Source organism: Xyrauchen texanus, chromosome 37 (genome assembly GCF_025860055.1).
Source record: "Xyrauchen texanus isolate HMW12.3.18 chromosome 37, RBS_HiC_50CHRs, whole genome shotgun sequence".
Classification (NCBI taxonomy): Eukaryota; Metazoa; Chordata; class Actinopteri; order Cypriniformes; family Catostomidae; genus Xyrauchen; species Xyrauchen texanus.
The window spans coordinates 22,707,759-22,724,369 of NC_068312.1; the positions used below are offsets into that span (position 1 = coordinate 22,707,759).

A 16,611-nucleotide genomic window follows, 5' to 3' on the forward strand; every position below is an offset into this window, starting at 1 on the left:
AGTTGGACATGACGAAATGAAGGAATTATGGTTCAATAAGTTGTTCACTTAAAAGATACGACTGTTGAGAGTCATTTATTTTGGAGGTAGTGGTGTAGATTCAGAAGAACTGACTCATAAGGGTCATTTGTTCGGGAATTGGACTACATCAGTTGCACTGTATGTTTCTTGCTGCTGATTGAGTAGTGGTGTTGCAGTTCTACTGATTGGAGTATTTTAGTGCTGTGTGCACATTCGAAATAGGGATTTGCATGAATACTTGACTAATTGAGTAATTGCTCTGCACTGGCTAGTCAAACATTAAAACCGCTATTCGAAAATCACACAATTATTTACTTTATGCCTTTGCCTGCCACAATCAATGCTGAATTACACTGCACTTTCCCTTTGAATCGCTCTCCAAATCTTGCTGTTACAATTAAGTCCACTATGGGGTGCTGTGGTTGTGTGTCTTCAAGGTGTTGGATGAAACATGAAAGAAGAATATATCATGGCATCTGTGCTTTTGAAAGCAAACCCTTGCTGCATCCGAAACCGCATACTGTTACGCTATGTACTGTACCTTTTAGGTATGCAGGCGAGTAGTATGAATAGATTTTGGACATACTTCATCCGGGGACGTGGGCATTGTCTCGTGACCTGAATATATGGCATAAGAACAACAACCGCGAAAACTATCCGCTCAGGTTTTGTTAAACAAGCACAATTTAAGTACAGGGAACAGTTATCTTGGTGTATATATATATATATATATATATATATATATATATATATATATATATATATATATATATAGCACTTACAGTTGAGTAGAGCCATCTGACTCATGATTCACCATCGTTCATTTAAATCCAGCATTTTGAATGTGACGCCGCCCCAGTGCCTGAGGGATTATGGGAACGTAAAGTGTCCAGTCGATCTGCTCTTCAGAATCTCATCTGGGTACTTCTCATTTACTGCTTCATGAAAACTGTGGATTCGGACATACTACACCATTGGCATACTGTTTTTGGCATAGTAGAGAAGTATGGTTATTCGGATGCAGCGCCTGTGTCTCAATCAGCTCCCTAGCTCTCTATGTTGTGAATCGTATCATGAACACTAATTCGGCACTGGCAAGGGTGTTCATCCACTAAACATTGAGACACATATGACTCAATCACCTGTGACAGGTTAATGAGCTTGCATATTAATGTGCAGCAGTTATTAATCAACAACATCATTCTGTCCGTTATGACAAAGTGATTATTTTGCTTTTTATTTCCTGTAGAACCAATTTTTTGACAAACAGTGTTGGCCATTAAGTCACAGCATTATATGAGCCAGTTTCTCATAGAAACTGCCATTTTTATTTCTCGTAAAAATTTCACAACTGTATATAGAGATATATATAATATTGTTTTGATGGCTTAATGCAAGGTATATTTCTCATGTGTCACTACATTCAGTATCCTAGATAGAAAATTGTTTCACAGAGATAAAAATAGTTAGAGACCCTCAGTCTAATGGGTGTCTGAGGGGGGCAGCCTATCAATCAAAGATCACATCCTAGTTCTGGCCCTGTGTGAGAGGGTGTTTTCTTTACTAGGTTTACATCAGTAAGGGTCAGAATTTTATGCTTTCTTTTTCAATCACTGTATCCATAGGAAGGTTGTTGTGTGTGAATTCAGTGTATGCTTGTTCAGTTATCCTGCAGCTGTGCTCATTACTGGGTTTAATTAAACATTCACTAAACTAAACAAAGTCTAAAGTGTACACACACAAGGCTGCCGTGTGTGCTGAAGGAGTTGGTCTGGTGGGATATTTTGTGTCTGCTCCCAGTACACTGCCTGTGCAGATTGGGTTATCCATGTTGGGGTACTCAGCATTTGGCATGCCATGTGTCTCTAGTTCGGTTGTTCACTGTTTGTGTCTCATAAAAGATGTTAATGTACATTCTTTTTTTCACTTTGGATCCTGCATCTGTTTATATAAAAATAAAGAGCTTATCTAGAATGAACAGTATTCGTTATAAAACATGTACTGCTTGCAGGACATTAAATGTACTGTTGCTTGATTTGCAATAAAAATAGCAGTCCCACATGGAATCTGTGTGCACAGAACTCCTCAGAAGTCTCTGCAAAGATCTGCAGAATTGGAGGCAAAAATGTAATAAGATCAATAAGATAAGTACAGTAGTTCTCTCACCTCTGTTTATAACATTTTCCATGCTTAACTCTGTTCCACAGAAATCATCATATTTCCACCCAAAATCAGCACAAACATTTTTAATAAAAGTTTGGGCATGCATATAACCAATTTAGGTTACTGAGGCTTTATTTAAAGTAGATTTAAAAGTTATACGGTATTCTTCCCTCACTTTGTGTCTGTCTAAGTCTTTCTGTCTCACTCATAATAAATGTGGTTTGCCTATTTTGGCTTCAGATGAGGAGAAATGTGTCTTTGGTTAGAATCAAAGTCAATTGCAGTAGAGTTTTTACTGCCCTTTTTCACAATGCAGTTATACTGTGTGTGTGTGTGTGTGTGTGTGTGTGTGTGTGTGTGTGTGTGTGTGTGTGTGTGTGTGTGTGTGTGTGTGTGTGTGTGTGTGTGTGTGTGTGTTTGATATTTTTCCCTTGACCTGTTAAATATATCATCCTCTCTTTCTTCGTGCGGGTGATTTCCCAGGTGGTTTGAAACCATAAATGGCCCACCTGCATGGCCCAATCACAGTTTTAACTGACACCTGAGAAAAAAGTTGTGAGTGTGTGTTAAAGCCATGTATTATCCTTTACTGGTGTCCCTGCCTTTCAATTACACTCTAATAGAGGGGATTTCTGCCACTTCAGAGACGCTCATCCAAGGGATGTGTGTGTGTGTGTGTGTGTGTGTGTAGGAGGGAGGGAGGGAGAAAATCAAACTTAAAATTTTTGCAAAAATGCAATAAATCTGACATTGGATTAAACGTAGAGTGATAAAAGCATTTTCTGTCCTGGATATTATACAGTACAGTGATGCCACAGTATGTGTATCATGGTTTTGATGGTTCCATTGAGTTATATGGAACTGAAACCCAGAGGCTTGTAGGTCAAAAGGCTCAAACTCCAGCAGTGATGTGCCACTCTCATCCCATCACATTCACTGTAGAATCAATCAAATCGCTGGTAATCTCTTACCATCCCTGTCACTACTGGTGAATAACATTACCGCTGTGTGTGTGTGTGTGTATATGAGGATACATCATTAGTATTATACCAGAGGCCCTGACAGCTTCCCGACGGAATGCTGTGACACACACACACAATGTCTCTTTATCCATTCTCCAGAATCTCTTCTGACAGCTCTTACTGGGAACAGATCTACAGTCTCTACAGGGAGTAATCACCATAGGACAGTGTGTGTGTGTGTGTGTGTGTGTGTGTGTGTGTGTGTGTGTGTGTGTGTGTGTGTGTGTGTGTGTGTGTGTGTGTGTGTGTGTGTGTGTGTGTGTGTGTGTGTGCGTGCGTTCGTGTGTGTTTTGGTATTTGGCTGCAGTGTGGGGACAAAAGTTGTGGATTTATCATGGGGATGTTGGGAAATGTGATTTAATAAATTATTAAATCATAAATCAGTGCTTCAAAGCTAAAAACTTTTGAAGAAAGGCTTAACAAACGTGTTCTTGCAGGAGTAGGGTTAAGACCAAAGTATACTTGGTGCGTCCACATTACTGATCTGCGCACTGTATGTGTGACGTGAATTTCGTCATAATCCCATCCAGCCAGATTTTGTCGACTCGCACACACACGGCACATGCACCGGCCATTGACTCTATGAAAAGAGTATCAAAAAGAAGTTGTAGTGGGCATGCATCAACCACTTTCGAATTTGCTCATGCTCAGAAGAGTAAACTCACAATGGCAGCACGGTCAACCACACGCGAGCCAATCTGGAACACGCAAAAACTAAGTATACCTGGGCTTTTAGCCTATAGTAATTATAGTTAGTTGAAAAAGTCTGTATGTCCCAATTTAAATAGATAATATAATGTTTGTATTTGTACATGGCTATACTTTGGAGTCAAATTAAAAAGTTAGGGATACATTTTCTCTTTCCAGGACCTCAATCTTAATAATGTGACCTCCATTTCTTCTAGGGTGAGACAAAGATGGAGAGCGAAAAAAATCAAATGAAGAGAGAGAAAAGAAACAAAAAGAAAAGGATCAAATCATATTCATTAGTGTCATTTTCTTATAAAGCTGTCAATCAACTATAATACTACTTGGGGATGGGGCCATGGATTGACCCCATGTTTTGCATGTGTGTGTGTGTGTGTGGTTTTTGTTGGTGGTTTGCTGGTTCCTCACTGTTGGAAGAGGCCTGGTGGAAATGGTCAGGGACTAATGTTAAATCACTAACCTGAGTAAATGCTGTGTGTGTGGTGACAAAAAGCTAGAATGGATCAGATACAATGGCCCCATAATGTATTTGGAATATCATGCATAAAAATGTCTAAATGCATTAGACACAAAATATCTGTACTTATTTCAATTACTTGTAAAAAGCTGGTACTTTTAGTACATGTACAGTTCAGTTCACACAGGTGTCTCAGCAGAGTAACCATGTATTTTATTACATCAAATATGGACACGTTACATTGATGTTTGACAGTCAGAAAGTGTCCAAAGACTTTGTCGGAATTTTGAACAGTATAACTATAATATCACAATGTGTAAAAATTGTGAAATAGTTTGCATGAAAAGTGTGTTTTTTTCGTTGCTTTAAAACAAATACAACTTGGTTTGTTGTTGCAAAGACATTCAGACACTTTTATGTGTGTCTAAAGTGTCAAAATGTGTGTGTGTGGACTGCAATACCATTTTGGCCACTTCAAAGACAGGGAGGATTATGGGTGAAAGGGTTTAACTTCATGATGGTTTGACCCTGGGGGAGAGATAAAGGGGGAGAGCAAAAGAGAGAGAGAGAGAGAGAGAGAGAGAGAGAGAGAGAGAGAGAGTGAAATAGAGAAAATATAGCTAATATTCCATTTGAGAACCGTGTGGAATGTGTGCAGTCACTAATCATAGGTTCAGAGGGGAAGTTTCGTGAATTTCAGAAGAGAGCATGTGAAAATAAAAACCTTGAGAAACAAAACTCTTCAATGAGGGCTGAGACATGGAGCGTGTAATTTTCACCTCTTGAATGCTGGTGTGCCTTAAGCCAAAATTAGTACATGTAACTGTCAGCTGGCTGAGTTATGACGTCCTCCGTCCCATCAGTTTCAACCAATTGCAGTGGATCATTCCTTCTGCCCAATCAGATATACAGTAGGTATTATGGTCGGATCCAAGTGGGTGACACGGTGACGTTGCTGTGGTGATAATCACCCACTTCGTTCTGGAATTTATTTTATATCATGTTGTCGTGTCAACCACAGTCATGGTGATTAGCTACGGGTGTTACAACTCAAGCAACATTGACCCAGAATCAAACACGGATTAAGATGGACTGGTGTCCAAGAGCCAGACACACACTATGTCAACCCGAGCTCACACATTTGCTGTCCAGAGACGGGGCAACTATTCCAGTGATGCACTTTTTGCAACCCATTCAAACACACAGTTAATATGGTACTTTATTATATCAGAGCTGACATTAGATGGCCTTCTGCCTTACATAAGATACTTGTAGAATGAACTAGTCCCTTAAAGGGATAGTAAATATTTTGACATAATTTTTTTCACCCTTTTTGTTGTTTCAAACCCATATGACTTTGTTTCTTCCTTGAAACACAAAAGGAGATGTTAGGTAGAATCTTACCCTCAATCCCTTTAACAAGAAGCGAATCTCAGCAAAATGGTGATGCTTATTTTATGTGTGTGTGTGTGTGTGTGTGTGTGTGTGTGTGTGTGTGTGTGTGTGTTAGTGTGTGTGTGTGTGAGAGCGTGTATTTATCACTTTGTGGGGACCAAATGTCCCCATAAGGATAGTAAAACCCAAAATTTTTTACCTTGTGGGGACATTTTGTCGGTCCTCATGAGGAAAACAGCTTATAAATCATACTAAATTATGTTTTTTGAAAATGTAAAAATGCAGAAAGTTTTCTGTGAGGTTTAGGTTTAGGGGTAGGGTTAGGTTTAGGGGATAGAATATAAAGTTTGTACAGTATAAAAACCATTATGTCTATGGAAAGTCCCCATAAAACATGGAAACACAACGTGTGTGTGTGTGTGTGTGTGTGTGTGTGTGTGTGTGTCTGTGTGTGTGTGTGTGTGTGTGTGTGTTTGATGAATCAGCTGTTATTGATGTCAGCTGGTCATGCTGATGTAATACTCATTTGTTTAAGTCGTGGGATGTTGTGGTGTGGGACAACAGTTTATAACTTTGAATTCCAGGGTGTGTGTACAGTATGTGCACTCTATTCTAAATTTATAAGTGTTAAACAATTCATTTATTGTGAAACCTTTTGGAATTACTCTTCCGTTGTTTTACAGGGGTACTTTCTGATTAAACCACACAAAAAGCACCCTGTATTGCCACTCTACAGATCTAATTCTGTATCAGTAACAATGCATTGACAGTGTGTTATATGTGTACACACACACCTACACTAACACACACAGCAGTTGTGTTTGAGAACAGTATCAGAGTACCTCTTGAACTCAAGAGGTTTAAAGTGTTTAATAGACTTTAAAGATTATACGGTAATATACACATCAAATACTCAGCGTTACCATGGTAATCAGACTGGGGTTATGGAGCGCTATTATCTGGGACAGCGAAAGAGGGTGAGGAAAAAGAGAGCACCCGTCTGGTTTGTCCTTTAACTCCTCATCCCTTCAGAGGTGTTTGCACAGTGCCTGGCAACTCTGGATCTTTGGACATCAGCACGCACATTATAAATAACAAATATCCCAATTTGTGTGAGTAAAGTAAACTGTTTACAGAAATACTAACTGGATTTTTAATTTTAATTTGAAAGAAAATGTGAATTGAGCTTGCCTCAACACCACGCAAGGCGTGCTATGCACTTGTCTTGTTGAGTTGTTCCAATTGTTTTTAGTGCATTGCTATGTGGTTGCTAAGGTACTCTGGGTGGTTGCTAAGTCTGGCCTGAGTCTAAAGAGCATACTCTATAACTTTCTATGATATTCTGGTACCTAAATATGACTCGCGTTCCCTCCTCAATGTAAGTCTTTGGAATTTTTTGCCAATTTTATCGAGCACCAGGAAAATCGTATGCCTGATCGCTTAGAAAAGTAAAAGCACACCTCTTCTCAACAGACCACATGATTTGAGGTATCATTCATGTCTGTTTGACAAATGTTGCAGGATGAACTATGTGCCAAAATATAATACTTACAGGTAAGGGTTTGCTGAAATACAGTACATATACCTAAATATGAGCAATAGGAAGCACCAGTAATATTATTACACTTCCAAGACGCACAGACACAGTGTCGGACACATTTTACCATCTGATTCCCTTTCTCTCATAAATTATCGATCTCTCCCTATTATAGGCTTCGTTAAGGTATCTTTACAAAGCTGAAGTAAGCCTGCTTTGTGCCTGCTCGAAATTCTGTGTAAAGATACAATGCCACATAAAACCAGACTAAATTGATCCTAATCTGTCCCACCTCAGCCCATAGAACCAAAGGCAGTTCTGGTTTCATATAAAAAAGTGAAATTTTACATGTTTACATTTAATTCCAATATTCAACATTTTATATTTCTAACCTTTATCTCCTGACATTTTTTATGCAATTGTAATGAACACTGAGCAGCACTAAACATTCAGTGAAAATACATCTACATGCCACTTTAGATGCTGTTTATGTGCCACCATGTTAAGTTTAAAGGTGGCTTATTTTTCTCCTCTCTTTTTAGTTCTCAGTCCAATTGTTCATTCTTTCTGTCTGCTTTATTTCTGCCAGAGTGTGTCTGTCAGTGTGTCGGTGTGAGGGAGTATTATATTTGTGTGTATTATTCTAAATGGACTGAGGGGCTTCTGACCTGGGAGATCGCTGCAGTCTCACACACTTACACACACATGCTGAAACATGCTGTTTCACTTCCAACAGGGCTATGAGCTGCCACATTCATTCTCTGGACTGCATTTGAAAGGATTTGTGTGTGAGTGTGTCTCTGTTTGTTGTGTGTATACACAGTATTATCTCAAACAATGTTGCATTTGATCTAAAGAAAGAGAGTTTTGAGCAGTTTGATGTCTATTTGCCTGAGAGAGAGAGAGAAAGAGAGAGAGATATATATACACACATACACACCCTGACTCACATTCTCAGAGAGACAGAGAGAGGGAGAACTTTGGGGAAGTGCGAGGAGGGGATAGTAATGCATGTTTGTGTGCCAATGTGCCTTGTTGGACATACAAAGACCAAAAAAAGAAGAAATGTCAGCAAGGTGGGTTCTTTCTTTTCAGATGGATTCGATTGAAATACTGTATGGTGCTTTTTTTAAATTTATTATTTAAGTATTGTTTGCAATATATTGTAATATTGCATTCATGCCAATAAGGTAGATTGAACTTGAATACTGTTTCTCTGTTTGTCTGCCTGTCTATTGGTCTCTCTCTCTCTCTGAGAAGAAAAACTTAACTTTTGGATACCTGCAGATTCTCCCACTGTTCAACTTTCTTTCTCTCTGCATGTAAGCGTAGGCCTTTCCTTACTCTTTTCTTATCCTCTCATTCTTTCTTTTCTCTTTCGTCCCCTTATTGAAGGTTCTGACAGTTGGTCGCAGTCCAGAGGAACCTTTCAGCAGAACAATCGACTCCTTTCTCCTCCTCTCTGTCACTCTCTCTCCCTCTTTCTCACTTTTCAGGCTCTCGCTCATGAACTGAGAGGCTTATGACACAGTAATTGTCTCATCTCCTCTCTTCTCTTCCTCCATCTCTCTCTTTTGACTTGTTTTGTTGGGTGTTGTATTTGTGGCATTGAGGTCTTAAGGTTAATTATTGTTTGTTTATTTTGGGCTTAGGAACATTTAGTCTGGTTTGAAGACATGGTACCTGCAAAAGACTCTTCTGCTGTGTGTGTGTGTGTGTGTGTGTGTGTGTGTGTGTGTGTGTGTGTGTGTGTGTGTGTGTGTGTGTGTGTGTGTGTGTGTGTTTGTGTGCGTGTTTTTGTGATTTACGAGGACAATTTTGTAAGTTACAAACTGGTAATTACAAGGTTATTATGCTATAAATGTGATTTCTGAGGACATTTATAGTGTCCCCATAATTCAAATCGCTTAAAAATCATACTAAACAATGTTTTATTGAAAATGTAAAAATGCAGAATGTTTTCTGTGATGATTAGGTTTAGGGGTTGTGTTAGGTTTAGAGGATAGAATCTATAGTTTATACAGTATAAAAGTCATTATGTCTATGGAAAGTCCTCATAATGATAGGTAGACCAACATGTGTGTGTGTGTGTGTGTGTGTGTGTGTGTGTGTGTGTGTGTGTGTGTGTGTGTGTGTGTGTGTGTGTGTGTGTGTGTGTGTGTGTGTGTGTGCACGTACGTGTGAGTGTTTTCATACAAGCAAGGTGTGTAGTCCTATAGCCTTGGCTGTAATGATGATGTACGATTTGCTGCATGGCCTCTTTGCTTAAAGAAACGTGAAGGGCACAGGGATGCAATTTTTTGCTCTATTCCTGTATACATCTCTCAGGATGGGGGAGAGACCCTTGTTGAACACACTTAAAAATGTGTGTCTGATACACACACACACACACAGGTCTTCAGTTGCTCATATTATCTGTGTTTATAGTAAATTAGCACAGCTAATCAGTGTGAAAGCACTATTGACAGAACGGCAGTGTGTGTGTGTGTGTGTGTGTGTGTGTGTGTGTGTGTGTGTGTGTGTGTGTGTGTGTGTGTGTGTCATTATCAGACTTCTGCTGTCTGCTTGTGTGAATAGTTTATTATTATTCACAGTGAGAAAAATAGAAAGAGAGAGAAAAACAGAATAAAGCTTATGTGTATTTAGTTTGGCATGCAGCTGTATTTGTTACTCTTTAAATTTCATTTAAAAAACACACACACACAAAAAATCAGTCTGAGACTGATGGACACACATTAATATTTATTTAATTTTTTTTTAAGAATCCGGCAAATTTCAGCAAGTGCTGTATGTGTGTATGTATAAAATCTATATTCGGTAGAGTCAGAAGGTCTCCTCTCATCTTACTGGTGTTTCTCACTAACACTTATTAAAACTGAACACTGTAGCAAATGGATATATGAAGTACGTGTGTGTGTGTGTGTGTGTGTGTGTGTGTGTGTGTGTGTGTGTGTGTGTGTGTGTGTGTGTGTGTGTGTGTGTGTGTGTGTGTGTGTGTGCGTGTGTTACTAAGGGCTTGTGGAGATAAAAAAAATATCCAATTTATTATTCTCTGTTTTTATAATCGTTTTATAACACTAGGGATTGAATAGCAAAAGAAAAGTAGATATGAACCATGTGATACCTTTTTACCTTTTAAATGTCTGACATACTGAACTCATGCACACACACACACACACACACACACACACACACACACACAAACAACGCTCACTCTTTACCTAAAGAATTAGTTAAAGTAAGAACATTAAAACCCAAAATTGTGTAAATGCGTCGAAGTATGTTAGGTTACATAATTGTATTGACTAAGAGTGGATGAGTTTCCTGTTTTTAGCTATCATATCAGCGGTTTGTCTGGATGGAAGTCTGAATGATATGTTTAAAAATTATACAGTCTCTCCTCTCTTTTCCTTTCATAGCTCATGCTCCTCCATTGCAACTCTATGTATCTTTTCTCTACCCTCCATATGCTGAATATGAACATTTGAACTTTTTCAAACAAGCACACACACACATACACACACACACAGCAGTAATTAGTGTTGTTGTTCTGAAACGTGGAATCTGGATTTTGTTCTGACAGAGTGGATCTTGGCATTCGTTGGGCATTCAGTGAATCTGGATCAGAATCAGAAAGACCAGCTTAACAAGATTGAACGCTTAGATGTTTCAACATCCAAGTCTGGATGTGAGCTTGTGTGTGTGATATTAGATCAGATTCCTCTCTCCACATTGTAGGTAGGACTAGCTTAAAACCATCTGCCAGTGTTTCTGAAATTAAAAGCGTGTGTGTGTGTGTGTGTGTGTGTGTGTGTGTGTGTGTGTGTAGCCAGGACAACATATCTTAAATATCATGTCTATGATCAGACTGGGGATTTCAGGAATGAATAAAAGGGCACTCAAGAAGGAATTGAACAGAGGCAAAAGACAGAAAGGAGAGATGAAAATGGATGAATTCTTTTTTCATTAGTTTTTTTGTTCTGATGATCAGGCCTCGAGCATAGAGAGGAAACTCCAGATCCACAGCATCACTGTCACGACAAGCAGGAAAACTAAGAGCAGTCACAGCAACAGCTGCCACGACAACCAGCATCCCAGTCAACCATCTGCGTGACAGCTGTCTGTGTCTACCCTTAACTGCTAAAAAGTCTTGGTACTCTTCAGAAGAAGCAAGAAGATGATGACTATGATGATGGCGTTGATGATGGGCAGCTCACTGATCCTGCTCGGGCTGGTCAGCATCAATGCTTCATCTAGTGGAAGTTCTTCAACATCCGTTTCCTTGCCACGCATGAAACTTTCTAACAAAGGTAATAGGTCTGGAGGACTGTATGCAGTGCCATTACTATCAACATTGTTAAGGACACATTGTCAATCTATATTTTTTAACAATCTTGAAAATTTGGTAACATCCGTGTCTGTATGTACATGTGTTTGGCTTTAAATTCTGGTTGTGTGTGTGTGTGTGTGTGTGTGTGTGTGTGTGTGTGTGTGTGTGTGTGTGTGTGTGTGTGTGTGTGTGTGTGTGTGTGTGTGTTCTATAGATCTTCAGCAGTTCAATGGAGTCAAGCGTTTTGAGTTGGAACGTTCCTGTTGTTTTGGAACTCTCCTGTTGGACGAGGAGAGAGGAAGGCTTTTTGTTGGTGGACGTAACTTTCTGTTATCTCTCAGTCTCGACAACATCGGCAAACAGGAACAGAAGGTACAGCAAACTCCTTTCTCTCTCTGTATCTCTTTGTCCTCTCTCACTCATCAATTCCTTCATCTGTAAGAGTGAAAGGAACATTCGTCCCTTCTATGTTTGAACCATCTAATGAAGTTCTATATACCACAGTTTTGGAGGAGCTTGTTTATCGAATACAATCATTCATAAAAACAAGGATATATAAGCAGCTGCTTACCTTACTGTAGTGACAAATCATCTGGCATATCTCCACTACTGCAGCTCCACTTCTCTTTCTCCATCTCTATTATACTGTACTTTACTATCATGTAGTGTGTGTAATATTATAATTACTTAAATTAACTACATAGTGCAAATGGCTAACACCTTGTTAACAACAGATACAAACAAAAAATGTCTCGAGTGATGCTTCACAATATACTACATTACCCACATACTGTATGTGGGTGTTTCTTGTTAAGTATTTTTCACATTCTCACTATTTAATTTGTGTTCAAACCATGTCTAACAGTGTATGTTCATGCATTACATGAGATTTCTGTAATTTTTGTCATTTTTTTTTTCTTTCTGAAAATCATGAAAATTCCCACCACATTTTCATTTTCACCACATCTCAAATTCCATATCGTGTTTTTTATGGTATAAAATGTGTGGGAATGCTGTGGTGGAAATGACGGCGATAGAAATACATTTTTTATGTTTAAATGACTCCCTTGTCTTGCTATGTAAAATTTCATAGCTAACATTTTATGTATCCTAAATACACACAATTAAATATTATTTTCACAATTTTGTCATATTTTTGCAAAATTACAGATTGATTGATTGAGAATGATTCCCCTTAAAATATTCTACTCACTAGTGATATTTATCTTTAATAAAAATAAATAAAAACAATTTAAGCATCACTTGTATTTCATCTGAAGCAAGTTCCTCACTGACACTTTTGTCGACATGGTAAACAAGTAATGTAACTTTTAAAAAAGTTTATAAAGGGAAAAAATGTTTGTGTGTGGGACAGTCGTATTGTTTTTATATTAATATAAATCATTTTCACACAATACATTTTTAAATGGTTTATGTTTACTTTATTCTTTGTTTAGATTATTATAGTTTTAAACATGTAATAATTCATGATTTTTGGGTCTGGGAAAAGGCAAAAACAGTCAAATCTATACATAAAAGGCATTTGAAAAGTACCAAACATAAATGATGAAGGCATAGTAAAACGTTTTCAAGTCTGTATTCATTTGAAATTCATATAACAAAAAGAAAAAGTTGAAATCTTTTATTTTTAATAAAGCTCCACCCCTGGGACATGAAATTGCCTAAAGTTGAAGAAACATCTACTGTATATACAGCATGTATATGCTATGTGTTTGTTGTATGTTGTTTTCTTTTAAAGCCACATATATCTGCAAAGTTTAAAACTTTTGAAATATTTGTTGGTGAGTAGGTGATCCTTCACTGTCATCTGGGACACAACAGCAAAGATTAGCATTTACACTACAAATGTGATGAGGCCACATGTGTATCTGATTCAGAGTGTGGTTTGAGTGATCAAACATAAAACAACCCGGACCCCATTTACACCCGTATTCAGAGCTGTCCATTGATCATCACCACAAATGAATGTTAATACTACTTGTACTGTCAGTTAAGTTAAGAAAGATTTAGCATTTATCACGTGTAAAGTTAATCAGCCTTTAAACTCATGCCTGATGATATATGGTGCTCCTGATCAACATATCATCGACGGAATGATGGATCCTTATTTCTTCAGGAAGGAAAACCAAGGAATGATGAGTGAGAGTTGTCGGCACCTGTGTGCGAGCTAGTCTCACACAAGCACATGCAGGTGCTTTTAAAAAGGGGCTATGTTTGGATGTGTTTGCATGTGTGTGCATTGCCCCTGGTCGTGTCTCTGTTATGGTTCAACGAGAATGTCCCTCAAGCTACTAAACATGTATAACTCTGCAACTTTAAACTTTTCCTCACTCTTCTGTCAGATTTACTGGCCAGCCCCTGTGGATTGGAGGGAAGAGTGCAACTGGGCAGGGAAAGACATCAATGTAAGTGTTGCAATAATCAGATCTTGTGGTCACCAGCACACCTGGTTTACACACATTGTCAGTACACAATATCCCAAATGAGCTATTTACACAAAACACACACAGAGACAGCACTGCTATTCTATAAATGAAGCTATCCTAAATGGGTCTGTGGATTACAGACATAAATCAGTGTAGAGTGATTTAGATCACAACCACTATGTTACATTAGAGGAATCACTGTTTATTGTTGCACTGGGACATTTGAGTTATGTGGGAGCTATGTTTATTATTGACATGCTTGCAACACGTTTTTAAACGTGTTGCAAGCAGTGTTTCTTACTGCGAATGGTCTGTCTGGTCCCTTAGAAGAAAGTAAAGTGGTGGGACAATACAGTGATGGTAATACTATGGCACTAGATGATTACCATATTTATTGTATCAGCATATTAATATTCAAAAAATGGTATATGTCCAAATAAAACAAGTAATGACAATTAGATGTGTCAAAATTTGGTTTTACTATGGTATATACAGTATAACCAAAAACATTGAATTCTGATGATATATGTCCAAACAATTTGGTATTATTATGGTATGTCTAAAAACATGGTTATTACATGGTACTGTTTGTAAGTGGTGTACTGTGTACTGCTCACAGTATGGCTTTAATACTTGTGTAACATGCTGAGCATGTTTGTTAAAAGGTCATGATTGTTTCATTGTTTGTTTTTTTAAGTGTGTATGTTTTATCTGGTGTGTCAAGTGGATATGTGTGGGATCGGTTTTGACCATTGGCCTGGTTGTTTTAGAAGAAAGCTGTCCAGTAGCTGGTCAACTAAATAAAGTGAAGCTTTCAAGCAGAGTATAGAGTTAACGTACCATCCTCCATTGTGGACTCCAGCCGTCCAGGGCACTTATTCTCTCTGACGAGGACCAGGGTTTTGACACACATTTAGTATCGGCTCGGCTTGCTTGGAACCTCGACCAAAGTGGTACTAAAAAAAGTAGCAGGTACCAGGTACTATCCACAGTGGAAAACCCCCAAAAAGCAAGTAGAGTCGAGTCGAGTTGTACCGTGCAGTGGAAAAGCACCATAAGGTTGTGAAACTTCAGAATGAGTGGTGTGTGTGTGTGTGTGTGTGTGTGTGTGTGTGTGTGTGTGTGTGCGCGTGTGTGTGTGTGTGTGTGCGCGCGCGTGTGTGTGTGTGTGTGTGTGTGTGTGTGTGTGTGTGTGTGTGTGTGTGTGTGTGTGTGTGTGTGTGTGTGTGTGTGTTTCAGGGGTCTATCCTGTGGTGGGTAATTGACTGAGGTCAGCTGACAATGAGATCTGCCACACACACAGACATTCACACTCAGACTTTGTTCAGTGCAGTGACCTGTGAGTTGACCCTCATTACATGTAGGTGTGTACAGGATGGCAGGGACAGATCCAGACCTCCACGAATAAAGAATTTAGGATTTTCCCTAAGACTCTCCTCCTGACCTCTCACTCTGTCTCTCCTCCTCTCTTTCTCTCTCTTTTGTTCAGTCTTTCCATCTTAACTCCTGATTTCTCACTCAATATTGCTTTTATCTGTTTCATTCCCTGCTTCTCACACACTGTTTATCATCTGTTTACTGTCTAAATAATCTATCATGTCTTTCTAATCTTTCTTTCACTCTTATTATTTTAAAACAAAGAAGAGAAGTTGTAATACATTTTCTCATTAAGGGCCTTATTTTTATCTTATTCTATATGGACTTTTAAATGTATTTTGAAAGAAGCATGTTCATCTAATCTCTTTCAATCACAAAGACAGGGTATATAAACTTCTGCTTACCTCACTCATTCTTCCAGCATATCTCCTTCTCCCAAACTCCATCTTTGTATATTTTCATTTTCAGTAAAAGTATAAAAAGTAATCCATGCTACCCTTGTGTCATATTCCAAGACTTCTGAAGGCATACAATAGGTTTGGTAAATTTTCAGTGAAATTCTTAATGTCAATTGCGTGTTCATGAGTGCATGAGACGCGCGTTCACAATGGCTTGCATGTCCACATGAGATTTTGCATTGTTTACTGCTAAAAACGCCACATTATTTTTGTGAATGAAATAATTTTATAGTAAAAACATTACTTAGTAAGTTAATTAAGCCATTTTTCTTGTGCAGATTGTTCGTTGGACTCTTTGCACAATGTAGGTGATTTGAGGTTTTACTGTCTTTGTTGTAGTCAGATATTGACCCAAACACAGAGCTTTATTCAGCATGTATGGATAAATGTGCTCTGACTACATGTGATAATCACACAGAGATTCAATGATCAGGCTAATAAAAGATCAAAGTTTAAAGTTCATTGCATGCCTCTCAGCAGGACATTCACACACATGTAGCTTATTCCTCCTGAGACACATTGTTCATTTCAGTGCTCTTTTTTCTTTTGTTCTAGACTCTCTCTCTCACTCGGTCTTTCTTTCTCCTTTCTCTCTTTTTCTTTGTCTCATGGGCTCACTTCAAAGAGCTCATCAACACACGCACACACACTCACACACACACACACACATACATCCCTGACACGTCCTTCCCTTAT

At 38.5% G+C, this 16,611-nt stretch overlaps 1 protein-coding gene across 2 annotated transcripts in view; it reads left to right on the top strand.

The window, feature by feature from the left end:
* The window catches only part of LOC127630514 (semaphorin-3B-like), a 42,014-nt gene that overhangs the window by 10,076 nt on the left and 15,327 nt on the right, over positions 1–16,611 (top strand). Inside the window, exons 1-4 of one of the 2 annotated variants that reach the window (XM_052108095.1) lie at positions 8,253–8,379; positions 11,295–11,613; positions 11,848–12,005; positions 13,997–14,059. In XM_052108095.1, the coding sequence (XP_051964055.1) occupies positions 11,481–11,613; positions 11,848–12,005; positions 13,997–14,059 (354 nt within the window). In that variant the 5' untranslated portion in view covers positions 8,253–8,379; positions 11,295–11,480. Of the gene's footprint in view, positions 1–8,252; positions 8,380–11,294; positions 11,614–11,847; positions 12,006–13,996; positions 14,060–16,611 lie in introns of those variants that run through there. The other variant, XM_052108094.1, reaches the window with a different exon arrangement.